General features: G+C 32.4%; 2 protein-coding genes across 3 annotated transcripts in view; one reads left to right on the top strand and one right to left on the bottom strand.

The window, feature by feature from the left end:
• Positions 1–230: 230 nt before the first annotated feature.
• Positions 231–5,880, bottom strand: LOC139812865 (facilitated trehalose transporter Tret1). Its single transcript, XM_071777970.1, has 6 exons — positions 5,802–5,880; positions 4,823–5,073; positions 4,328–4,530; positions 3,627–3,816; positions 1,310–1,598; positions 231–1,002 (listed from the first exon to the last, which is right to left on the bottom strand). Exons 1-6 carry the CDS (start codon positions 5,878–5,880, stop codon positions 575–577), a joined length of 1,440 nt encoding a protein of 479 aa, XP_071634071.1. The 3' UTR covers positions 231–574.
• A 7,493-nt stretch (positions 5,881–13,373) lies between these two features.
• Positions 13,374–27,038, top strand: part of LOC139813939 (octopamine receptor beta-2R) — a 36,967-nt gene continuing 23,302 nt past the window's right edge. The window contains exon 1 of one of the 2 annotated variants that reach the window (XM_071779832.1): positions 13,374–14,639. The gene's annotated coding sequence lies outside the window, so the exon portion shown is untranslated. The remainder of the gene's footprint in view (positions 14,640–27,038) is intronic. The other variant, XM_071779831.1, reaches the window with a different exon arrangement.

The raw sequence follows: 27,038 nt of genomic DNA, 5'->3' as shown, positions 1-27,038 counted from the left end.
GTTATTTACAACAATATTTTAGCTCAAAATAAAATACTGCAAATCTCAACTTTTTGGTGGACCGCCAACTAACGCAAACACCACACATTCAGTATGCTAGGATTACAGAAAGAAAGATAATACGTTTTTTAGCTGGATTATTATATCTTTATTTGATGACTGATGTTACCATGTAAGATTGATGTATTTATACACAGATTGTTTGAAACATAATCTTCATGAATTCAAGCTGTTCTTTACCTGTTAACAACTGCAATAAATTCGATTGATTGATTTATTAATTGAGATATTTTGTTATTTATTCGCAAGAGCATGATTAGCGATTGAAAATTATATCTTAGGTCGCGGAACATGATAAATATTTATTTTGCATAATTTACAAGCGCATAATTTTTCAGACACACTTAATTCTTCTCACAGTTAGAGTTCGCTGCAAATTATGTTATGATGCAAGATAAGCCAAGTTTCCAAGATAAACAAAGGATAATCTAAAGACTATTAAATCATTGCCGTAGAAAAATATTTATCTTTCAACAAGTCCATTTTTCAAAATTGCCCAAGCATATTCACAACACTATAGTCTTTCGATGTCGAAAGTTTGCTCTATACCATTTATTTCTACTTGTCCATCTTCAATACCAAAGCTCTTTTGTATTTTGGCCAAACTGTGGCCGCGAGTATCCTTTAGGAGTAGGGCGCAAAGAGCTCCAGCTATCCAGCAAGAGCTAGCAAAGAGCCACATGGTCTTTGAAACACCAAGGGCATCCAACATCTCCCCAAAGGTCATCGTTGCTATCAGAGATAGCAGCCAATTAAATGCGACTGCACATGCAATGGCAGTCTCTCTAATTTGCATGGGAAAGACATCACCTATCAACGCCCACGAAATCGGCCCAACGCCCAAGTTAAAAGTGGCAAAAAACAGGGTCGTCCAAGTCGGCGGCATCCAAAAGTAGATATCGTCGTACTCTGGGTCCTGATCCCTCAATTTGTAAAACCATCCTGCAAGTACAAAATCGAAAAGATTTTGCTTTATGCTTATCATTTTTACTGTGTTAAAGATTCGTTTATTTAATTTACTTTTACACACAGTAAAAAAATTGTTTGTTATCGATAACTTTAATGACAAAAGAAGAATTTCTTATGTCAGTCAAAATTCCTTTTTCGACACTCGTTTATTTTGAACGTTTACTCTCGTAATATTGTGTACTAGTTGTAAGTTGTAAGTCTTAAAATAACCTATGATAGGTATATATATATATGTAATCTGCTCTGATGGACACCACCATCGTAATAGGAAATCGTTTACCTAACAGTATCAAAAACAGTCCCATAAGTATCGAGGATACAATTAACAGTAGTCGTCGTCCGATTATGTCTACCAGACCCATGGCTAGAAAACAAGACAATATTTGCACCCCACCAATGAGGACAGTTTGTTCGCTTCCGGTTAGATCGCCCGACCCGCCAAAGTTGAAGAGTGTCAATGCGTAGAAAATCATAATCGTAACGCCACTTAATTGTTGAGTCAGGAACGCGAAGAAGCATGTAAAGAAGGAACTTATGACGCATCGATTTTTTAGAACATTTATTGTAATCTGTAAAGAGAGCATTTTAGGAGTATCTTTTACAAGTCATAACAGAGAGCAATATAATTTTTTGATATTTTAAAGTAATTTTTATTATATAAAAGAACCTTATTTTTTATCCACTTGTCTTTAGTTTGAAGATATTTATTTTAATCTCTGTAATTCGTAATTAATCGAGAACAAAGAAAAACCATATTTTACGAAGATTCACATAAAAACACATTTAATTAAGTTTTGTAAGATTCATATGTTGTAGTTACATTGTATACTTGCAAAGCTTCCATGGACTTGTAAAATATCTTACGTTAGTAATAAAAGTCCAAATACATGATATTAACTCTACACTCACTAAAGATGTAAGATATAAAAATGTAATAAATTAAGTCTGGTGTGAATTAAAATAAATAGTTTACATACATATACATATATTAGGGTGTGTCATTTTGGAGCAACTTTTTTTTTCATTTCACGAATAGCATATATACTTGCAGGAAGGTAAAATAAGATACCTGTTAAAATTTTAGCCCTTAATATTAATATTAACAGGTCGCTCATGGCGATTTTTTATTTTTTATTTAGTAAAATAAAAAAAATTTTATAACTATCTAACAAACAGTAATACAGCATTGCGCCACATAGATTTTCTGTAGTAAATTTACCGCTCTACAAAAAAGATCTCTTATCATTTTTTCATAAATTTAACCGTTCAAAAGATATTCAAAGTTAAAGTTTGATAAATTTTATAAAACTTGTTTTTGCTTCTTATGAATGTTGTATCATATCGACTATCAAAAATTATGAAATAAGAAATACATATTTTTGTAGAAAATTTAACGATCAAAAAAGGTCTCTTATGTTTTTTTCATAAATATAACTATTTAGACAATATTAAGGTTTATACTTTGAACTTTAAACCTTAATATCGTCTAAATGGTTATATTTATGAAAAAAACATAAGAGACCTTTTTTGATCGTTAAATTTTCTACAAAAATATGTATTTCTTATTTCATAATTTTTGATAGTCGATATGATACAACATTCATAAGAAGCAAAAACAAGTTTTATAAAATTTATCAAACTTTAACTTTGAATATCTTTTGAACGGTTAAATTTATGAAAAAATGATAAGAGATCTTTTTTGTAGAGCGGTAAATTTACTACAGAAAATCTATGTAGCGCAATGCTGTATTACTGTTTGTTAGATAGTTATAAAATTTTTTCTATCTTACTAAATAAAAAATTAAAAATTGCGATGAGCGACCTGTTAATATTAATATTAAGGGCTAAAATTTTAACAGGTATCTTATTTTACCTTCCTGCAAGTATATATGCTATTCGTGAAATGAAAAAAAAAAGTTGCTCCAAAATGACACATCCTAATATATATATAAATGTCTTCGAAATGATTAACTTTGTGTATTAATTTTGCTCAAGTGTACGACAGTTTCTGCTACCTATTTTATCATTTATATATTTTTTGTATATATATATTTGTGGTTTGTTTTGTTGATACATTAATCTTATTAACCCGAGAACGGGTACCTGCGGCTACTTACACACTCAAGTATCGAAAAAATAAAGCTCACGTCACAGTAATTTTAAAATCTTTTGTTTTTAAAATATTTTTTGGTTTTTCCTTACATTTTTCAGAAAATGTTGAATAAATCTTTATACATATTGTCTTCAAATACTGATAAATTATAAAACAATCCAAAAAGATGCAATTAATAGCAATGACTTTTATTTGGGGTGCAAAAATAACCCTAGTTTTGGGGTTGACCGTTTATGCAAAAAAATTGAGACGTCCGTTCTCAGGTTAATGGAAGGAAAAAGAGGGGGGAAGACAGAGTAAAGAGGGGGGGAGGGAGAGAGAGAGAGAGAGAGAGAGAGAGAGAGAGCGAGCTTTATAACAACTAACTTATCATTTTATGCAATTATCTTAGGTAAAATATAATTTTATATACAATATTATAGCAATCAACATATATTCTATTCTTCTGAGCTAATATCTATGATGGAAAAACTAAGCGTTTTACCTTTCCTGATTGACTCACGAGATATTTCAATTCCTCTATTTCGACGTCTTCATAAGTTTGACCACGGTACCATTTTAGAGAATTCTTTGCCTTTATTTCGTTATTCTTCATAAGATGATAGAAAGGACTTTCAGGCAATAGATATACCAGAGCAACCACAAGGCATGTCACGGCACAAATGAAGTTATACCTAATTAACCTATATATTATTAATGGTTACGTGAACTTCCCGGAGATTTAGTTCTAATTCGATTACATTTTACATTTGATATAATTCATTTTGATTGACATACGGACATACGATGACACAAAAGTTTTATGGTAAGAACATCTCTGTTTAACCACATTAATAATATATTTCAAAAAAATATTTATGGAAGATATGATTTTTTAAAATAAGTGGGACGTATGTACCCCATTGGCCGTTAAAGGGTTAAGACGATCTTAAATATAATAGCCGACTATGAATACTGGGCTAATTGTCAAATTGTCAAATTACTTTTATCACAGAAGATGGTCTAACGACAGACTAAAACGTTTGTAAATTTTTATTTTGATATAATATTTCAACACGCGAATATCCTATTGTGATTCTGAGCCCTTTATTTATTACTTGATTTATTAATCGTTTGAGCCTCTTATACTTACGTCATAATTAAATTGAAAAATTTCAAAGATATTACATTCAATGTTACAAGTACCTCGATATAGCATCGTGTTCATTTAATACATGGGCGGCTACAAAAGCATACATAATTCCGCAGTTGATTAAAAGCTGGAAATACATAAGAAGTCGTCCTCGCGAATTCTGATCTGCGATTTCTGCGATGTAAATCGGCGTCAGAATGCAGAATGCTCCACCGCTCATACCACATATGAATCGACCAATTATGAGGAGCGAAATCTGTGCAAATGTTTAGTACATCGTATACGCCATTTTCATTGGTTAACGCATCAATATTTTCAAATTTTATCTTTAAAATATTACGTCCAATAAAATATTAAAACAATTCTGTAATAATTGACTTGAACTAATTTGACTATTCCCTGATATTAAATGATATTTAACAATGAGGAGGCGAGGTAATTAAACACTTTGCGCATTGAGACCGCTTTAGCGCATCGAGACAGCTAATTTACTCTTATAATTTGTTATATACGTAAACATTTTGGCGAAACTTGACATTACGGCATACTTTTTGGCCAGCGCAGCAAACAAACGTCCATCCGATGATAAATCCTGGCATAGTCAAGGACATGGCTGTGATACGACTGAAATACTTCATAAAAAAAGGCATAAACATCACGCCGACACAAGCACCGGCATTCAAAATACCACCGATAAGGCCGACTTCAGTACCGCTAGCGTTCAAAATGTTTCGAAGAATTGCCCCGGCACTTGAATTCCATCCAAGTGTGACACCGAGAGCGAAACCGCCGAGAGATGCTAAATTTCCAAACAAAAAGAATCACTATTTTATCGCATATATTTAAGTAAATTATATTGAGCGATTTTGCAATTTGTAGATCCACATCCACATGTGTATATATATATAAGTCTATCCAAATATATTCAAAATGTATGAATTTGTGTGTAACTATATTATTTTTTCTTATATTATATATCGTAACAATATCCAATGATTATTCAGATTATATTTTTTCACGCCACACAAACGGTAGGTAGGTATAGTCCGCTTATAGTAGGGCATCATGATGTAAACACACGTGATGTAGACAAAATAATTAGAATTTCATTAGATTTATACACACTTCGTGGAAATCATGACTGTACATACAATCTGAGTAAAATTATTAAAAAAGATATTTTTTAATACCTAATGTATATTTTAGTTATATTTCACGTCGTATAAGTACTATATAATGAACAGTGAAAACTTGTGCATATCTCTCAAATATACTATGCAACCATAAGAATTAAGCTTTTGCTCAAGTTCATCAAATTGATTTTACATAGCAAAACATTAGGAAGATATAATAAACTTTTGTATGAGGCACCGCATGTATGTGTAGGACATATGTATAAAACATATATATTCTATAAATACATGTATATTTTCAAAGTGTTAATAATTATATTTTAAATCTAAAGAAAATATTTACGTTGCTTACAATTAGTTAGAGTGATAGCGAATAAACGTTTTCCGAACTTACTTACGAAGGCAGCCATGTGCTGATTTAATCGATAGATCCTACCATCGTTGTTGACTTCGGGAACTAATGTCGATGTCATTTTCATAATAGACGTGATAAGTGACGTTGTCTAAGCGCTATCACCATTCTCCAACTGTCATCCACCGATACCGATTCAAATCGACTCGAGAGAATTCAGCTACATGACTGACCCTCTGCTCGATACAAATAACGTATCGACTCGACCACGCGTTTAATATCCGACCGGATGTTTTACCAAACTGCATTGTTTACCAACCTTGATTCGTGATTTATTTCAAATATCGTTGCGTTCTTTATGATGCAGTCTTCTCTTTAATACGAATGTTTCTAATTCTTTAAAGTGATAACTAAACATTGGAATTTTTATATGTAGATTGATGGAAAGAAGCAATTAAATAACTTAAGATTATGTTATTTATAATGCCTATTAATAGGCATTATAAATAACATAATCTTAAGTTATTAGTTGCGTCTTTCCACCAATCTGCATATAAAAAATCTGATGTTTAGTAATAACAAATTAGGTAATTTATTAGATAATTTATTAAATGCAATGCTACATAAATAAAGATGCGTAGATTCAACACATTTTTATACATTAATAATTTTTATATTATAAAATAGTTTTACCATACGATAATATAAAATAGAGAGTGTTTGAAAGAATTAAATCTATAAAAGCAATATGTTGGCACGCAATATTTAGCACGCCAGCTTATTAACAAATTCTGGAATTGTCTATCTTTGATTTATCTTACACGTAATGCGATAAATCTCATCGATCAATATGCAATATAGTAATTGATAACTGTAAATATCTTATAAATCTGTATAATAAATAAGAAAACTGATTTTTATGCAAGTTTTATGGGAAATAAATGTAGATATTGTTATACTACATTATTCCAATTTTTGTTAAAACAGCATCGATAATGAATTATTTTAAAAACCGTTACTACTTTTCCTTTGATAGAAGTTAAGAAGTTTATAAGATTGTCATCACACACAAAAGTAATTCTGTTATATACGAATATTATTTCGTTAAGTATTATACATGGTATAATAGTGTCAAGTTCTTTTTGCTCACAACCATACTTTATTTATATTTCATCGAGACATAGCATTGGGCGGCACCGCGATATCCTTCAGAAAGAACATTGATTTACCTTTTCCAAGTCGAAACGTTTCTACGTAGGTAGGTATATTTTTCCCACAATAACGTGCGTGCCTTCAAAGTTGCGGCGAGTAGGGGCTGCATACTGACAGAAGCTCAGTCGGGCATTACGAGAGACAGAAAGAGAGAGAGAGAGAGAGAGAGACAGAGAGAGATGGCTTCTTATCAAAACAATCAATATTGAACAAAGCAATATATATTAATCAAAAGTGATACATTACATATTACAAATTAAAATATTTTTATATAATATCTTACAGAATTCAAGAATTCTTTAATCAGATTATTTGTCTGCAGCAACAATTTAATTTTGTTTAATAATACCACTTATTAATGGTGCGTATCTTTGATTTTAAATGATGATATTAAACGGACTTTAATAACACTGTCTTGTAATTTGTCAATAGCACAGGCCGACGGCAATTTTGATCCACACATCTCAATAGTCAAAGGATTTTGGCGTGCAGAAACCGAATCCATTGCTCGAATTGCTCTATCACGTCAGGTTTCAGAGATATATGTACCTAAAAATGCCATTTTCGGCTTTTTTAGGTTGAAATAACTGTAAAATAATACGTGTTAGGCCCATTTTCTCAACGGATTCAAATTCTGTATGAAAAAATCTATAGAAACCATATGTCATACCTTGAGAAATTGATTAAAAAAATACTATATCTACCTCCATGACGCTTTAACCCGCGCGAGTTGCTGTCCCGCTACGGGTAGAAGCAAGAGGTAGATATAGTATTTTTTATCAATTTTCAAGGTATGACATATGGTTTCTATATAAATTTGTTCCTACAAATAGCTTCGAAACCTGACGTGATAGAGCAATTCGGGCAACGGATTCGGTTTCTGCACGCTAAAATCCTTCGGAAATGACTATTGAGATCTGAGAATTAAAAAAAGTCGAAATTTGTCTCTCGCAATACGAAGTGAGCCAAGCGAGAGAACCAATCAACATCGCGAAAAAACGGCAACAATTCAATCTCTTACATGCCTTCTTTAAGAACGGAAATACGTATTTTAAGAAACTTTACTTTATTAAGGGGTTAGTCTACTCTAGATCGGGCAGAAACAGGCGAATTTTCAGGAATTAATTTCAGACAAAATATCGGTGATACATGAATGATTTTTTTTTCATTATTTTTATTAGGGTTTCAAGACATGTACAAATTTTTTGGTGTAAAAAAATTTCAAAATGGCGATGAGGCACTTCTTCGCGCGCAACTATGCTTTTCAGACGGTGTACATGGTTTCTGAAATGTGGGTGGTCTAAAAAAAGAAAAATATGGTCATTAACTATATTGTATTGTCTTCGGAATGACGGAGTTTTTTTTCTCTTCTCGTTTTTGGCGTCAAGAAAAAAATTCCTGAATTTTTCAAATCATTCATGTATCACCGATATTTTGTCTGAAATTAATTCCTGAAAATTCGCCTGTTTTTGCCCGATCTAAAGTAGACTAACCCCTTAAGATAAAAACATTATATCGATGCATAAATGCTTAAAAGATAAAAATGCAAAAAATGCGGAGTTAGGTTACAATGTGACGATAATATATAGAATCTATATACATCCCTACAGTATACATATATATATGTGTGAATACCATACATGAGAACACGTATATATATTTATATAAAGTATAAAATCGTCTTTAAAACTCCCTCTTTTTTTTCGAATTCAAAATCATAAAATAATTTTAGTGAAGTCGAAAATTCACCGCCGCAAGTCCTTGGGGATAACTATCCGCAATCGGCTATTTCGGAACAGGCGCGCCCGCATAGTGGAGCAACAGCTCTTAGCCTCATTTCTAAGACGCGAACAGTCTCCGCATATCGAACTCGCTATCCCCGATTCTCCCTCTTCCCGATCTCCCTCATCTGCCCGTTGTTCCCTTGCGTATCGGGTGTTCCCCGATACCCCAGAATCTTCCCCCCTTTTTGAACCTTCCTACTCTCCAGTTCCTTCCGAGGAACTCGCGGAGTTCCGGGAGAGATCACCCTGCAACTTCTCCCCTGTTCCTTTCGACGGAATTCCTTCCCCCTCTAGTTCCACCACCCTTTATCGTGACAGATCACCCTCTCCCTCCTTTTCCGACTCGAGTATCGAAGTACTCGATGGAATCCTCCCCGCGTTCCCCATCCCCTACTATAGAAATAGTATATGAATGTATAAATTTATAAACTATCCGTTAAACAATCATTGTATCGTAATCATAGCCTTTTACGTAATCATAAATTTATAAATTTAAATATTTTATTCCAATAAATATGTTACAAATTTTAAACCCTCGTTTTTACTCACATACATAGTCAGCACTTATTCTTCCCAATCTACTCACCAAATGTATCGTTGACGAGCAGAGTATCTATCTTTATAAAAATCGCTCCCCGATCTTCCGAATTGTACCAGGACAAATGTCAACACACACCACCACACACCACACTTAAAAGAATTATTATATACAAAAAGTATATTACAATATGATTCTTTAATTTGTAATAATATTTGTCTATTCCTTTACAATAAATGTTGTAATTAGGTGATTGATTAAAATAAACTCAATGTTTATCATTATAAATAAAACCTCGCCCACCTCTTCCTCTCTAAATCCGCACAAGGTCCGATCCCCTCCGGTAATAGGGATATTATCCTTGACCGAAACACAGGACCGCGAGTGCACGAAAAATCTCAGTAGGCGTAATAGGTCCTTCTGGACGTGACGCACGACTAGAGTTTTCCGAAAAGTGCATTCGACTCGGGCACGCGCCCTTTCAGCGTGAACGAGATACCATAGAGATCTCGTTACGTCTTCCTTTACCCCCTCCCTCGGATAGCCTTTCCTTCGCTATCCGTCGACGAACCAATGTACCTAAATTCGGGGGCCCTGGACTGTAACAACCGGGAATTAAATTTTTTTTTTCCAGGCACGGGGGATGTATGGGGACTTTCACAGTTCATTTATAATGGGTGTTCCAACACATTCGTACGAATTTTTTTAGCTCTATCGGAATTTAGCTTGGTAAAACTTGACCCCTATTTTGGGCTAATTTGACCGGATCAATGATATGTATACATATATGTATTTACGTGTACCAATATAAGTTTGAATGTGCTTTTATTATTTTCCATTATTGTCTGAAACAATAATATGAATATGAATATATAAAGATGAGCAGGTTTTGGTATTCATACTTTGGATTTTGACAGAGGCACAATTTAATATAAATAAACATGTAAGGCAAATAATGAGATATGTGTGCAGGCGCTGTGCACGATATGAACGATGTGCAGTTGATCGTGAGTGGACGTTACCTATTCATTGTTTGCACATCAACGACGTTTCTCATTTCTCGGCCAGAATGTCGATACTCGGCCGACTATCGAATGTCGATGAAACAGCTCTTACGTGAATGTTCAAAAGAGGTGAAAAACAGCCAATACATTAGGTACGCCATAACGATTTAGTAGTGTATGTCAAGTTGTCTTATGTACATACATAAAATATCGATTAAAAACTTGTGTTTTTATTAAATTGTTGTCTCTAATAAGAGAAAAATTGAACCTACGTATATTCTTTCATAATGTAACTTTAAATTTATAACGTACATATCTCATACATATATCTTTCTTTTCTTATCACCTTCTTAAAAATCATACTTAAGAATTTGTTTTTGAAAGTCTACAAAGTATTAAAAAATGTAAGGAATATCTTGGTCACATCAAGTACAGTAGTATGGTGTATCCAAATATGACCTGTTGTACGTTTACTAGTATGCGAAATTATCTCGGAAAATTTTGTCTCAATCTCTAACTTGTACACTTCTATTACCTTAAATATGAAAGTTTTCTGACATTAAACGGGAAAGTTATAGCGATAGCTGTGACTCAAAAGAGAAGATGAATTGTTCTTGGGTTTTTATTGCAGGATTAATGGGAAGACTCAAATCGTGCACACCGTCAACTGGGGATCATCGCGCGTCGAGGGAGGGTGGGAAGCGTATTTTTGGGAGGAAATGTTTTTTAATTTTTTTGTGAATAGATAAGAGATGAATAAATCCACATTCCAAATTTCGCATTGATTCGTTGTATAGTTTCTTCACCAGAAAATTAGAAAAAAACGATAAGCGGAAAAAAAGAGGAATCCCCCCTTAAAATGGCTCGCTAACGACAAGGTTATTAATAAAAAAAGCAGTATGATTTGTAAGTGTGCGAACGTCTGATCGTCGGTTATTTGCTTGTGACATGCAAGACTGGAACATTTTTGCCGGTAGTTGATTCCGCGGCTAGGTGTCATCTAATATTAACGCGTGCACAGCTGCCGCAATCACGTTGCAGAAGAAATTCTTCCCACGCTACGTCGTTTGGGTGAAATAGATCGCAATTTCGACTTCCATCCAATAAGTTCCGGTACCTTCGCTAGCAGTACACAGCTCTTAGAAAAAGTGCCTTCTTTTTTCGATCTCTATTCTTCGTGTCGGGTCGTATATATACATATATATATATATATATATATATGTACATATATTCTTAGTAGGTGTGCATCGCTTCGTGTATGCGCAAGATATTGATTGGAATTGGTCGTTGCCCTCGAATATCTAGTCGCTTTAGTCAAACCACGATTAGATACTGTGGATTGTGCTAATTATGAACGTAATTAATCATGTACTTTTACCCGTGATATCTTGTTGAAAGTAAAAGCATCACCGTGACGTTTGTATTCCATATTACAATAACGTAATATCAATTGATATTACGTTATTATAATGTAAAACGTTAAATAAAAGGCTTCTAAATTTAAATGATGCATGTGTAACCACTAATTTTTCTGCGCGTTTCGAAATGCATTACAATGTGCGCATCTTCAAGCATTCCACTAATTAAAAAAACTGCTTTTTTATGCACATTACAACGCATTAAAAAATTTTAATTCCTGTGTAGACACGTATTTTTTAGACAACTTGCTAAATCTCTCATAATAATTAAATAAAAAAGATGCCATAAATAATAATAATATTAATTCTTGGATAAACAATTAATGGCAAAATATAAATTAATTGTAAACACAGTTTGTCCTCGCGCACTTTTATGACACCTAAACTTATATATACTTATGTTCTTATATTGATGTATTGGTTAAAACTGTGTGAGATGCATTGAATACAATGCGCGCGCATTAGATGAAAACGCTATTGTATGCTAACACGCGCGTTGAACGCATACTCATTCAAAGTGAGTGAGAGAGAGAGAGAGAGAGAGAGAGAGAGAGAGAGGGAGATGCTCGATTCGCATTAATTAAAAAAAATCGGTCTTGCTTGAATTAGAAGCCAGCATTTTCAACTTTAATAAGTAACTTGCTTCTGCTAATCGCATGATAATGTGTGTAAGTAAACATTATTTTATTTAGTTGTTTTACACTTAGGCTTTTTATTTTTGCGTACATCACGCTTCACATCTTTGTCTCACATAATTATACATTCTCAAAGGCTCTCGACTTATATTATAAATAGAAACATCGACGTATCATCTATCAAATACGTAAATGTATTGTAGGATAGTAAACTCTGTCGTTCTCTGTAATATTAAATACCAGAAGACAAAAGAGCCGTTAAAAGAAAGCTATATATATATATATATTTGAGAGAAAAAGAGAGTATTTAATTAAATAATATTAAAAATATAACATATGTGTATGCGTATGCGTTTCGATACACGCAAGTCAAGTCGTCCGCATTAAGGTGATCCTAAAGCCGTGATCCTAGTTGGTTTTTTTTCAGTTTTTTTCTTAGCACTAATCTTTTAATTGGCTTTATAGAAATGCAAAATTCTTGTCTAAAATTAAAGTACGCATCAAAATCTAGGTCATGGTGGTCGAATTTATATCGAAAACGAAAAATAATTAATATTTTTTGTTAAACGTGACGACCACCACATATAAATTCGACCACCATGACCTAGATTTTGATGCGTACTCTAATTCTAGACAAGAATTTTGCATTTTTATAAAGCCAATTAAAAGATTAGTGCTAAGAAAAAAACTGAAAAAAAAACGGCTAGGATCACGGCTTTAGGATCACTTTAATATTTCGATCAAATCGTATAGAGGCTCGATTATGAATACGACGTAGAAGAAGCTGTCTTGAGGCAGCTTTAAAGTCATCGCTCCGAAAAGCGTGAATCCCCCTCTAAAGATTGCAAGCACGAGTCTTTGAAAATTTCGCTGGTAGTATACTAGTATGGGTCGTGGCTCAAGCTTTCCCTCGACGCTATATATCTACACCCCTCTATCCTCGTCCCTTTTGCCTGGCGTTTGTCTCCCTCTTTCTCCCACTGACGAGCCCGAGGTACGCTCGCTCATTCAAGCTCGACCCCAGCAGCAGTCGAGTCGACAACGATTCAGTCGCGGTCGACCCGCCACGCTGCGAGCTTTGCTGAGTACGCGTGTGCTCCGAGGTGCTCCGAGGTGCCTCTTTCTCTCCTTCGTTCGTCTCTGCTTCTCCTCTCTTTTTCCTTTTTTTTATCTCTACTCGACCATCTCTCCTTAGCTCTTCCTATATCGCACATCTTATTGCACGTTCTCTCCTTCATTCTCTCTCTCTCTCTCTTTCTCTCTTTCTCCTTCATCTCTCTTTTCTTCCCTGGGTCGCTCGTCTCATTGCGCGATCGAGCCATCGTTCTTTAAGAAAGATAATATACGGTTTTCTTAGAGAAAGGCGACGAGATTTCTACTCGACTCGCCGGGTGAGGGAAAACGAATTTGCGAATCAGGATTATCAGGGTGGGTTTAACATATCTCTATGGAGAAAGGGAGAGAGAAAAAGAGAAAGAGCGGTGAGGGCGGGAGAGAGAGATAATCGCAAAATCGACTTAGAGGTTCGAAGCTCCAGGTTCGGAGCTTGCGCCGATTCATCGGGGCAGCTTGGACGTAGCGGATCTTTCCAATTTTCTCACATTGCGAATGCGACTGATGCGAGCTCGTTCAGAAACACGGCGAGAGCGTAATGAATCGCTCTTACGCGCGAGCAAACGAGTGTCGAGTGAAGGAATGTGCCGCGGACTCATTCAAAGAGGAATTGTGACCATGGAGTAAGGACGTTAGAATGTACGATCGACGACCGCCTTCACCCTCGCCCTCGTGTCGAGCTTAAACTCGAACGCGGAAACGAGCTCTCTCTCTCTCTCTCTCTCCCGAACACGTCGATTTCCGTTTAAGCCTGATTCAAAACGTTTGAGATATCTACGAGAATGTAACGAGTGTTTCTCGTCGTCGTCGAGGAATATCGAGGTTCTCCGCGAGGAAAAGGAGACGAGAAGATTGAGGAGCGTGAAGCAATCGAGGAGAGCGTGAGACAGCCTCAAAGATCGACGCATCCAGAGATGTTTCTCGAGGGTTGTGCGGTCCAGGACTGGACGACTCACTCGCGTAAAAGGAAGTATGTTCTGTCGATATGCGACTCGGTGAGCAACGCACCACGATAATGGAGTGATTCAGTAGTCGTGATAACGCCTACGATGCACGTGCGCGAATGCCGACAAGTACGAGGAAGTCCTGTGAGAACGTCAGGTGCTCGGCACTTTTGACAGAAGCAATTCTATAGGAAATTCCGAAGGATCGCAAGTGAAGGCCCGCAAAATTTATGTGAGTTTTCTATGACGTTATATGTATATGACAACGTTATTTCGTGATTGCGACAAAACTCGATATCTCACGTGCTACGCACGTTCTTCTCCATTCCAGGTAAAGAAATTCTACGTATCGAAAAAATCATGCCGTTTACACATCTGAATTATTAAATTTGATTATTCGTCTCAATTCTGACATATGAGATATATGAGATGTAACGATAAAATTATACTTGTATTATCTATTATTGTTCAATATTTACGTTTTATAATTGTTCCTTGCATTATAAACTGCATAATAATGTAACATTAAAAAGTAAACAATATATGTTTCTTGCAAACATCGTTACGGTGCAGCAAAGCTGCAATGAGAGTTAAATGATACGAATCTTATAGCTCGACAATCTTGACACTATTCTGAAATCAGTTAACGCAAACAGGTTTTCGTTACTAATAAAAACTTGGAGACTTTAGAAATTGATGAACAAGACAATATATCATAAACTTAAAAATTATACATTTATATATTAGTAATGTGAATATGTCAAATTATGACACAAATATTATGTCCATAATTTAACACAAAATAAAGAACAGTTTGATGATATGTAAACGAAAATTTTATGTACAACAAACATCTGTATAATGTTAAATATAAATTAAAAACATGTTAATTTAACATTTTTGTATGTACAATAGACATCTGTATAACGTTAAATATATAAATAAAAAGGATATTTTTTAAACAAAACTATATTATTTTTATGTTAATCTTATGATTAAATATAAAATGTGTTATTTTAACATTTGATTTACTTAAATATAAATTTAACACAAATAAATCAGATAACATAATCAAAATTAGTTAAATTAACACATAAGTATGTAATATTTTTAACACAAAAATTTTAACAAGTATCTTTTTTAACAAAAATACACAAAATTTTTTACTATGTACATTAATTAATCAAAATTACACAGAAATATTTAAAACAATAAAACTGTATAATTGACACGTAACTATAATATTATATCTCGCTAATAATAAATTTGCTCCAAAGATATACAAGTGGCACGCATTACAAGACTATTAACAGATTTTTATGTACATTTGTACGTTGGTTCACTGTCGTGTCGACAAACAGATTTTGTTTACTAGCTTAGCGAGGTCGCATATACACGTACGCGAAGCGAGAAAATTATATTTAGCAAATGAGATCCTATCGTGTCGCACGGTATTGCTTTGCGTGACATGAGAAATAAGTATTTGCGGCTATTTGTCCGCGTGCGCCTGCGCTACATTTCGTTTGCGATTTTCGATACAAAATATTCCCAACGTGCATTATAAATGTTATGTCTATGTATAGCAAAATTACTTGAGTCGATCAAATTTTTACGTTTATTGAAACGGGAGAAGAGATGTAAAAATAGGCATAATAGCAGAATTTCATACAAATAACGAAAAAGTGTAACTTTTATTACAATATTAAATGTTTGTATAAGATTCTTTATGTATCATATTAAGAAAAATTTAACGCTAATCTCTCTCTCTCTCACACACACACACACACACACACACACACACACACACACACACACACACATTATAATATGGATCAAGTATATTTACAAGTGCAGTTTCGAAACAGCAAGCACCTGTCGCGTATCAGTTACAGCAGCAATGTTATATATTCTATCCCTGTTTGTGCTCCAAGAAATTCTTGGTCGAAATAATAGTACTTTGCGCCTCCACATTCCGTCAAATATTTATTATGCACTTCATTAAACAGTTTCAATAAACTTGATCGATGAATCAGTTTACATTTTGGAAAAGTGCGTATAATAAGCTGGTATAAAGTATTAGCATAAAATCATATTCTATTTGTTTCCATTTACATAACCTATAAATGGATATAAATTCAAGTTTTTGTTACATGTATTTGATATAAATTGCATTAAAATGTTAATTTTTGCATCAGAAATGCATTATAAAATTAATATTAGTACGTTGTAATTATTTGTATGTGTATATAAGTTAAAAATATGTTCCAAATATCACATATTTTTCAATATTACACAATTTGACATTATTATTTATCTACATTTAAAAATTTTTTTTGTCAAGTTACATTTACAATGCATTAAACGTGTAACAGTTCTGTGTTGTATAAATGTACATCACGCGCGCTCGCACACACACACACACACACACACACACACACACGAAAATTCATAAATTCTCCCTACTACCTACTACCTACATTGAAGCTTACGGGGAATTTAATTACCAACGAGTGTAATGGGGTACAAAGCGGAATATTGCGCTTGAGAGGAATGCTTTAGTATACTAAACGCAGTTATTAGTCACTGCAAGATATAGTACACAACGAGACGCACATAGATTCGATTTTAACATATCTTATTGCCCATCATGCGTGGCTACATCGTATAATATATTTGTAATAATGAAAATTTATATTCTTTTGATAATTACACCATTAAAATTTACTCCTATTACTCCAATTACTTTTGTTACTTATTATAGTATAACCATGTGCTTGTCGAGTAATTAAAATAAATATATTAGAGTTCAATTTGTTGTAAATCAGAGTGATAAATTTTACGTGGAAAAACTTAAGAAATTACAAGTAAATGACATTAGATTAAATTTTATAATTAAATTAATGTCTAAATTACGACTTCTCTTAGTTTTGTTGGTCTCTTAGGTTAGATAGACGCTATTATTGCGATCAATCTTATCAACTCTATACTAGACGATAGCAAAGAGCAGTGATCCATTGTTCTCTAAAAGCGTTAAAGCGATTTTAATTGTATTTCTATCATTACACCATGACTTACAATCCTAATTGAAAAAAATAAATTTTTTTTCCATAATATCTTAGATATTGAAAAATCGTTTACTTCACGAAACCGTAAATAAAAGAACCGTTATTATTAATAAATTACAGCATAAAATTTACTATTAACTATTGTATATAAGTAATTAATAGAGAGAGATATTAGAATTAAGAATCACATAACACTATGGAAAACACTCATTCTTTTAAGTAAATTGTTTTATATCCTATAAACAACATAAACAATAAGAGTAATATCGAGATTACATTTTCAAAAAGACATCATGTAACATTCTTTTTCTTGATGTTGCATATATTGAGAGATGTCATACAGATAAGTTGTATACAAAAATACGTAATTGCAATCAAGGTAATAAAAATAGTTTAGAAGTTTAGAACATGAGAATAATCAGAAAAATCGTTCGAAAATCATCATTTTCCAAGAATATTTATGACTATTGTAAATCAGGTACACATGTGCTTTTTCTCGCAAGGGTATCGTAATTCATTGCGTGACACATGAAAAACTTATTCGCGTATCAGCTTTTCATTCCGTTCCCTTTCCGCGATGTAACTACTCTTTCTCGTTGATTTTCTCGTTGGAGTCCAGGTTGGACTCTGGAGGAAAGAGTAGCTCTCTTGCGGCTCATCGTTTTCTACGATATGAAATTCAATTCCATCCGATTCCACGAGACTTTTGATAGCGTTATTACAGTCACCTTCGTGCCGCGTATCAGTCAGGGATTACGGACGACGAGCTTTGACAAGGTTAAAAGTTGAGATTGAGAAAATACACAGAATGCTTCCAAATGACATGACGACGTAATCATTTAGAAAATTTTAAAATAGCTATTTATATATATGTAACATTAAAAACAAAATCTGATCGCTGAATTATTTTATATCGAAAGCAGAGAAACAAAAATTTTCGTTGTTGAAAATTTCAAAATTGAGAAGAAGTGAAATAATTATCTGAAAATGGATATCTAAAAAATATAACATTTTACTATATATTTTTTTAGATGTATAACAAGATTTATTTTAGATAACTCGCAAAATTTTATTATTACCTATTTAATTTTTTCTTGGTTATTAAGGGGTCATTCTACTTTGACGACTAGCTATATTTAACAATTTTTTTCACAGTAAATACACCATATAATGAAATTAATCTTTTGGGGATTTATTAGGGCACTTAAATAACAACAAAAAATTTTTTACTTTATCGTTTTTTACAGCGTTAAAATGGCGTGTCAAAAAAGATGCAATTAAGTCCGCTGCGGTGATCAGTTTTTTCATTCAGGCTTACCTGAAACAAAAAGTCAAAAAAATTCTTAATCTATATGAGTGTCGCTATGTCCCGAACTAAAATCAGGTCAAAATGTTTATTTTATCTTACTTTTTACATTAAAAAATACTCTTCAAAAAGGTGATTTTTTTTTAAACTTTTCTTCAAACCGGCGCCATTTTGTTACTTTTAAACAAAAATTATTAATTTTAGTTCGGGACATAGCGACACTCATACAGATTAAGAATCTTTTTGACTTTTTGTTTCAGGTAAGCCTGAATGAAAAAACTGATCATTGCAGCGGACTTGCATCTTTTTTGACACACCATTTTGACGTTGTAAAAACAATAAAATAAAAATTTTTTTAATTATAACAAAAATTTTTTGGTGTTATTTAAGAGTGCCCTAATAAATCTCAAAAAGATTTATTTCATTATATGGTGTATTTACTGTGAAAAAAATTGTTAAAAATAGCCTAGTTTTTGGGCTGTCAAAGTAGAATGACCCCTTAAGATATACATTTCAAGAAAAAGGTATTTATCTTTTGCGCAATTTATTTTATCTAACATGCAAGCGCGCGCGCGCGCGCGCGCACACACACACACACACACACACACACACACACACACACACACACACAGAGAGAGAGAGAGAGAGAGAGAGAAGCGATTAAGTTGGAAAAAATACCCAATATATAATAAAGAGAGTAATGCTTATTAATGATGACCCATGTGCAATTTTTGCGTGTTAAAACTATTTCTTCAGAATAGTCGTTTTAGCGATAATTAAAAGATGCTTAAAAAAGTATGTCACCGCACAACATATTACACGTATTTTTTTTTCTTCTAAAAGAGAAGTTTTCTTTATGTACGGTATATTTCATTGCGACAACGTCACAACAAGTAACATTTATTTTATGGTCATATTATTACGTTTAAGAAAAATAATCTTTTAATTAAAATTTATAGCTTATATTTTTGATAACTCATTGAGTCCCTTTTTGCATGTGGGGAGGGGGTTCAGTAAACATATAAAAAATCCGAAATAAAAAAAACGTGATTAATCAGCAGGATGGTTTATCGAACTCTGCGTAGTATATATCCAAATTTATATTTTTCTCTCTCTTTATATATATATATATATATATATATGTGTGTGTGTGTGTGTGTGTGTGTGTGTGTGTGTGTGTGTGTGTGTGTGTGTGTGTGTGTGTGTGTGTGTGTGTGTGTCGCATCTATCCATATCTGTCTCGCTGCACAGACATCTCTTCCCGTTTTTAAACATACCAGTAAAAATATTCTCGCTGCAAAATTTTCTCTTTTTTCGTTTCTTTGAAATAAAATTTTTTAAAATACTTTTTACATCAAATAATGGAAAAATTGTTTGCTTTTAATGATAGATTTAAAACTACAAGAGCTTTAAATAAAAAAATATTGAGAGAATAAACTTGAAAAGCAAACTTGCAAAACAAACTTTAAATTATAATGACTGTTAATTGTTTCGTTAATTGCTCTGTCATTTTCTAAATATCCTGTAAAGAATAATAGTAAAGCTTCACGGAAAAAAAAAGGATTTGCTACTATAGGAACAACTAACATTTTTTATTGCGAGAGCTAATTAATTCCGCAACAATAGCAAAACCTTTTGTTGCAATAGCAAAAAGTTTTGCTATTATTGAAAAATTAATTAGCTTTCGCAGAAAAAAATGTTAGTTGTCCCATATTTAACAAATAAATTTGCTATTCTAGCAAATCTTTTTTTCCGTGTTCGCTTCGAATAAAAGCTGAATTCGTTGATTGAATATAATCACCGATAAGTAATCATATAATTTCTTAAGAGGCCTCACTCGATTATTCTTGCTTTTTATGGATTCTTAGATTCTTAGATGTGAGAATAATTTAAAATTAGGAATTTATAATGCTCGACAGTAAATTATGCTGCGATAACAAACGACAATAAAACGCCATTATTTTCGCATAACGAGACGAGATGATAATCTGCGAGCCGCTTAAGGCCGCTTCCACATCTACAAGTGATCACATAAGCTAGCTTCAACACGACTTTGCGACTTGCATCTCGTATGCATACCAACCTAACCCAGCGGGATTATGTATTACGATGCGTAACCTGCTGCGTAACTTGTGCGAGATGCACAATGTTAAGAGAAGCAATGTGCTTAACTTTTCCTCGAAAGTAATAATAAACTTGCATGCGTCTATTGTAATTCGGATCGTATATTCTAAATCTTTTATTGTGTTAATGCAGTTACGTTCGGTATTTTTCTTATTGGATCCACACGGTATAATTTGATTGTCGACATAAGATTGGATACAAATAATGACTTTCTAGTGGGAGGTTGCATGTCTGTTATTACGTAAAAAATTTTTTAGACTTTGAGTTGAATTTAGAGTCCGGCATCCGGTGGAAAATGATACGAGCAGCGTCAAACCTCTATTAACTTATATTAACTGTATGCAAAAGTATAAGCAAGTATAAGCAAAGAAAACTTATTTCTTCAATAATTTGTAAGTCACCTCTTTCTAAAAACCATTTAATTTTTTAAATTAATGTGTTTATGATAATAAACTTACAATGTGGATTGTAACTGTAAGCAGAAATTTATTATAATATAAAATTAAAAGATTATAACTTCAACTTTATCTATAAATATACATGGATTATGGCATCAACTTTTGTATAACAGTGAATAATATTTTTAAGGACAAAGGAACACATGCTATTTTCTGATTACGCTGTACGCTAAGACGATGAGATTTCTTGAAGTTATTTTAAAATATGACAATTGTCTGTGCAGCGGCTGCCAAAATTCTATTAAAATACAATCATTAAAGACAAGCATTTAAAGATACTCGCGATATTCTTATAATGCATGGCCTATGTCCAAATAATGAAATTTTATCAAGATTTGAAAATGTGAGTGAGCAAAATCACCCTAACGATAATTTCTGCTTAAAAAAAGTGGTATATATATATATATATATATATATATATATATATATATATATATATATATATATATAATATTTCAAAACATTTACACTTGAAGGTATCTCAACATATTGCTATATAATAAAAGTATATAAATAAAACCCGTGTGAAGTTAGCCCCCAACTTTAAAAAAAATTAATTTTTTTAGCTGATTTGATTGCTCATCGTTTATGCACCTCATTGTACATGTATGCACATTTTGAATCTTTGTTTGCACACTTCTAGTAAAAAACTTATTAACAAAACAATTTTGGGGGGGCCAACTTATCACATTAGCCCTCCAACTACGAGCAAATTAGATCCAAATAGTCTTAATCGATAGATTTTTGTTTGCACATTTCCAAATAGATCGATTTTTTGTTTGCACACCCTTGGTTAAAAAGTTATTAACAATTAAAGTTTCGAAAATGGTCAAAGTCAGTAGATAAGTTCAAAACACGAATACTGTGTTTAAAATGGCATTAATCGGTAGATTTTCGTTTGCACATTCACAAACAGGTCGACTTCTTATTTGCACACCCTTGGTTAAAAAGTTATTAACAATTAAAGTTTCGAAAACGGCCAATGTCAGTAGATAAATTCGAAACACGGATACTGTGTTTAAAATGGCATTAATCGATAGATTTTCGTTTGCACATTCACAAACAGGTCGATTTTTTGTTTGCACACCTTTGGTTAAAAAGTTATTGACAATTAAAGTTTCAAAAACGGTCAGTGTCAGTAGATAAGTTTGAAACACGGATACTGTGTTTAAAATGGCATTAATCGATGAAGTTGCCCCCCCCCCCAAAATTGTTTTGTTAATAACTTTTTTACTATAGAAGTGTGCAAATGAAAATTCAAAACGTGCATACATGTGCAAACAATGAGCAATCAAATGAGCTAAAAAAAATTAATTTTTTTTAAAGTTGGGGGCTAACTTTACACGGGTATAAATAAAGGCTAGTAAATATATATCATACTTGCTTGTATTTACTAGCAATATGTTAAGATATATCTTGAAATGTAAATGTTTTAAAATAATGACTTTTATCATATCATTTTCACTATTTTACTCTGATTTTTTATATTATTTTGCATTTTATATAAATTTAGAGATGACATATTTCAATTGCTATTAAGGTAGTTCGATGATGAAGGGCCAAAGTCAAAACAATGTTTATCATTTTTTTATTTATATGATTATAAAAAAATAGAATAACGCATCGCAAAGCTTCGTAACGACGTAAAACACCGTTAGTAAATAATTTTTACGTTGTAGAATAATATTTTGCCTGAAATAGATTAAATAAAGTGTGTGTTAACGCGTCGCTTGATTAAAGTTTTCAACTTTAATTATTAATTAAAAAAAAACTGTACGGTGGATCGTGTTCACCTTCAACTATAGGCTTCCTCACAGTGTCCTCTTTCCATCGATATATATTGTTCAGACATTTTTGGCAAAAGATTTTTCGCAAACTCGTGTTATTTATAAGAAAATAACCTCTTTTCCTATTAGACCAATGTTAAAATCATTAAAATCACCTAATTTTAAAATTAAATATCTTGAGAACGGGACGGTGAATTATCTTTTTTCTGGGCTTAATCGATTCAGGAGAGTTCCTTTTTTCGATATAAAAAATAAAACCTATCACTTTTGGCAAAAGTTGTTCATCATCGAACTATCTTAAACACAGATTCTTGTTGTCAATGTACAAATTTTTCACTCGAGATGCGAAGTTAAGACGTGAAAGTATATATATCAATAAGTATATCTAAATAGACATTAAGAATTTTATTTAACGGCTATACAAGTCTGTATGTTTGTATCGTAGGTATATTGCAATGCTCGTTGTACGTAATCGCACGTAGCACGTAGTAGCCACGAAACGCATCTCGATTGACGAATGCATGTACACGTAACAGATTCTCTGCAATTAATCTGAGCACCGTGTGCCGAGCACCGAGAATGACGGTCGACCAATTAGCAATGGCATTGTGCTAGAGTATACAGTGCATCCATAATGGCAAACCATTCCCAGTTTCTGCACGCTGAGTCGTTACAAAATTGTGCTACAACATATTCATTTTGTTATCTGCTTTATTATTAATCGCTAATCTACCTTAATGTTCAGTAAAATTTTTGGTAATGTGGACGAAATTTTTAATTCAGGACTTAATTTTTTCAACATTTGTCTCGCTTTTCTTCAAATATACGCATGAAATATACGCAACTCGCAGCATTTAATTTATTTAAAAAATTAAAATATAACTCGTTATATTATATATATATATACTATTGACTATTGTAATTGTATACTATTAAAAATCTATGTATATAGCATTTAGACTAATCTATAAGATTAGTATAATATGTCAATTATCGCGCGCATTCCAATTTTATCGAAAGAAAAACATTTTATTACAACTGATATTTATTTTAACGTTCTCAGTTATTCTGCAAAATTTTTTTAAATTCTAAATGTAACTTGTTAATAGTCGTGATATTTGATTGAACAATTTTTTTGACAGCATTGCGTTTTCGTTAATTCAATTGCTATCTATCAATATCCATCAATCTAGAGAATTAGACAATCTATATAAATAAAATAGAATGTCTGTATGTATGTCTGTTCTTTATATAACACTCTTAAACTATTCGACCAATTTTGAAAGTATTGTATATGAAGTAGGGGTAGAATTTCCCGGGAAGTGTCATGATGTGTATAGTTTTTTGTTACCGATCTTCTGGAAACCGGTTTTTCTAATTTTTTCAATTTGTCGGGAATTAATTGACCGAATCTCAAAAAATTGTATATGAAACAGGGGTAGAATTTTCCGGGGAGTGCTATAAAGTGTATAATTTTTTGTTACCGATTTCTGTTTAAAAAAATGTTTTATTATTGAAAGTATCTGACGTCCGTATATATGTCTGTTTGTCTGACCGCGAACTACTCATTCGTTAATGGACCGAATTTTTAAATAATGTAACGATCTACCGCTTTTGTTGAAACAGGTTCAAAAATTTTAATAATTTAATTTCACATTAATCTATCGATTTATCGATTTAGTTGAAACCGGTACAAAAATGTTATTAATTTTTCGAGGATGAGTTTAATTGCCACGATGTGTATTATTTTTATTAATTTTTCGAAGATGGGTTTAATTGACACAATATATACGATATTAAATTTTTTTAAAGAGAAAGCTTTGTTTTCGTGACAAACTTTAGCACCGGTTTCAAAAAAATTGATTTTCTTGAAACCGTGTCAAAATTTTTCTAATGTCTCGGATATTGAAACACAAATGAGGTTGTTTGAAGAAAAACGACGCCCGGGCGAAGCCCGGGTAACCAGCTAGTGACTAACTAAAGACTAAAGGCAGTAAAGGCTATATGGGCTATACATATATTAGTATAAATCGGACAAAAATCCAATATCAAATTTTCGCAACATTAAATTATATAAATAATCTATTTCAAAAATTATGCACTATGCTCGGAACTTATTGTTAATAAATCCATGATGACACTAGACATGAGAACATTACGCTGCAACGACTGCAGGATTGCTCGTTTGATATAATCAACACTATTCGATTGGCTATTATTCACTTGAGAAGAATATTTAGATCCTCCTCACACATTCTTAAATCGTCATGTGAGACGGTCATTCTATCCTTGTGTCAAGAAAGCATATAAATCTTCCTAACTGACTGCGCTACTTCTCAAAATCTCTCAAATCGATGTTGCAATTTAATAATTTAAACTCGAAAGTTTTTGCTAAATATCACGACATCAAGAAATTACATTGATAATCTCATTTTGAGAAACAAATTTTTCCGATTTTCAAATTAATTACATATAATAGTACGAGAAATGAGCAAAACGCAGTCCGTGGTCTGCTATAATTGTAATCTTGCAACAACGTTTTACTTGATCAAAGCTGAGTTAAATGTTTTATGTTCTCAAATTTAAAATTGACTCCCGCGAGTGTCGCTAATCTAAAAATTTACATATTTTTTGCTTTCTTAAGCTTATTTTTATAATCTTTTATTTATATCTCTTTACGTAATATAAAATAATTTTTATAAAGTCAAATCGATTATCCACATTTTTTCTTTTTAAGCTTAAAAAATAAATTTTTTCTATTAAAAAAATTTTTGTTGATTTGAAGAAAGGGAGGGAAAGGAAGTGGGAGAGGGAAAGGGAGAAAGAGAGAGAGAGAGAAAGAATTTATTTATCAATTTAAATCGAATCAATGATTTGATCTAACGAGTCGAATCAAAGATTTAATTTGTGAATCTTTCAATGCGATCAAACTTTAATTTCACGGAGGACTATCACGTTTTTATTAGTGTAATTATTTAGCGCAACTTATATTAATGTAAAATAAAGTGCAACAAAGTAAATTGTAACATATGTTTTAAAAAAAATAATCATTATGCACATTAAAATTATAAGAAAGAAATTCTGTTATTTCTCTATACTTAAATATGTATTGAATTTTGATTGAGAGTAAGATGTATCAAATCTACAATATAATATATTTAAAATTGCTTGTAAACTCAATATTTGCTATTTGAATATTTGTCTACATATAAGTTTATCAAAGCATAAAGTAAGTCGCAACTATAATTTTCAAGGTCAAACGTTAGTTAAAGACGATAAGATATAGTAAACGAGCTACGAAATAGTCGTTAACATATGAGCGATAAGTCATAGAAATGGCAACACACATATTTCATCAGAGTCGTAATAGCAAAAGAACTTGCTCGGCATCAATATTTATTGTCTTATGGCTGTGGTCGCGGTAGAATGCGCAAGATTTGTTATAAATGGATTTACACTATGACGTGATACAATGCAGAAGGCAATAAGCGCTCTTATCAAGGTAATCTCGACGCGATATTGAACGTAAAGGCTTAACTTACGTTAACTTTCGTTACTGTATGTTTTATCTTGTAGTTCGTACAAGGATTCCGAATAAAATAGCGTTTAGCTTTTATTTACTTTAATTATTATGTATCAAGATGCAATAGTAACGAAAACTTACAGACTATGTAATTTTTCGACGGAAGAAATGCTTTCTTCGGAGGAAAGCGTAAATATCACAGCTTTATATTATTCATTTATTGCGCGTTCAAGGAAAAGGATATAAATCAAATGGTATATCAATCAAGTTCAATTCCATGGATAAAGTATAATTAGAAGTAATTAGGATTCTAATAATGAGTAATTTAATTAATTCATTGTCCTAAGAATGTTTAATTTGATCAATTT

The sequence above is a fragment of the Temnothorax longispinosus genome, chromosome 5, assembly GCF_030848805.1.
Source record: "Temnothorax longispinosus isolate EJ_2023e chromosome 5, Tlon_JGU_v1, whole genome shotgun sequence".
Taxonomy (NCBI): domain Eukaryota; kingdom Metazoa; phylum Arthropoda; class Insecta; order Hymenoptera; family Formicidae; genus Temnothorax; species Temnothorax longispinosus.
The sequence above is the reverse complement of the archived record's forward strand: the minus strand, read 5'-3'. Positions and strand labels throughout refer to the sequence as shown.

Coding starts and splice junctions, on each gene's coding strand:
- LOC139812865 (XM_071777970.1), bottom strand. CDS start 5,880: ATGACATCGACATTAGTTCCCGAAGTCAACAACGATGGTAGGATCTAT. Junction 4,531..4,822: donor TTTGCTGCGCTGGCCAAAAA/GTATGCCGTAAT, acceptor ACATTTGCACAG/ATTTCGCTCCTCATAATTGG. Junction 3,817..4,327: donor GAACACGATGCTATATCGAG/GTACTTGTAACA, acceptor TAGGTTAATTAG/GTATAACTTCATTTGTGCCG.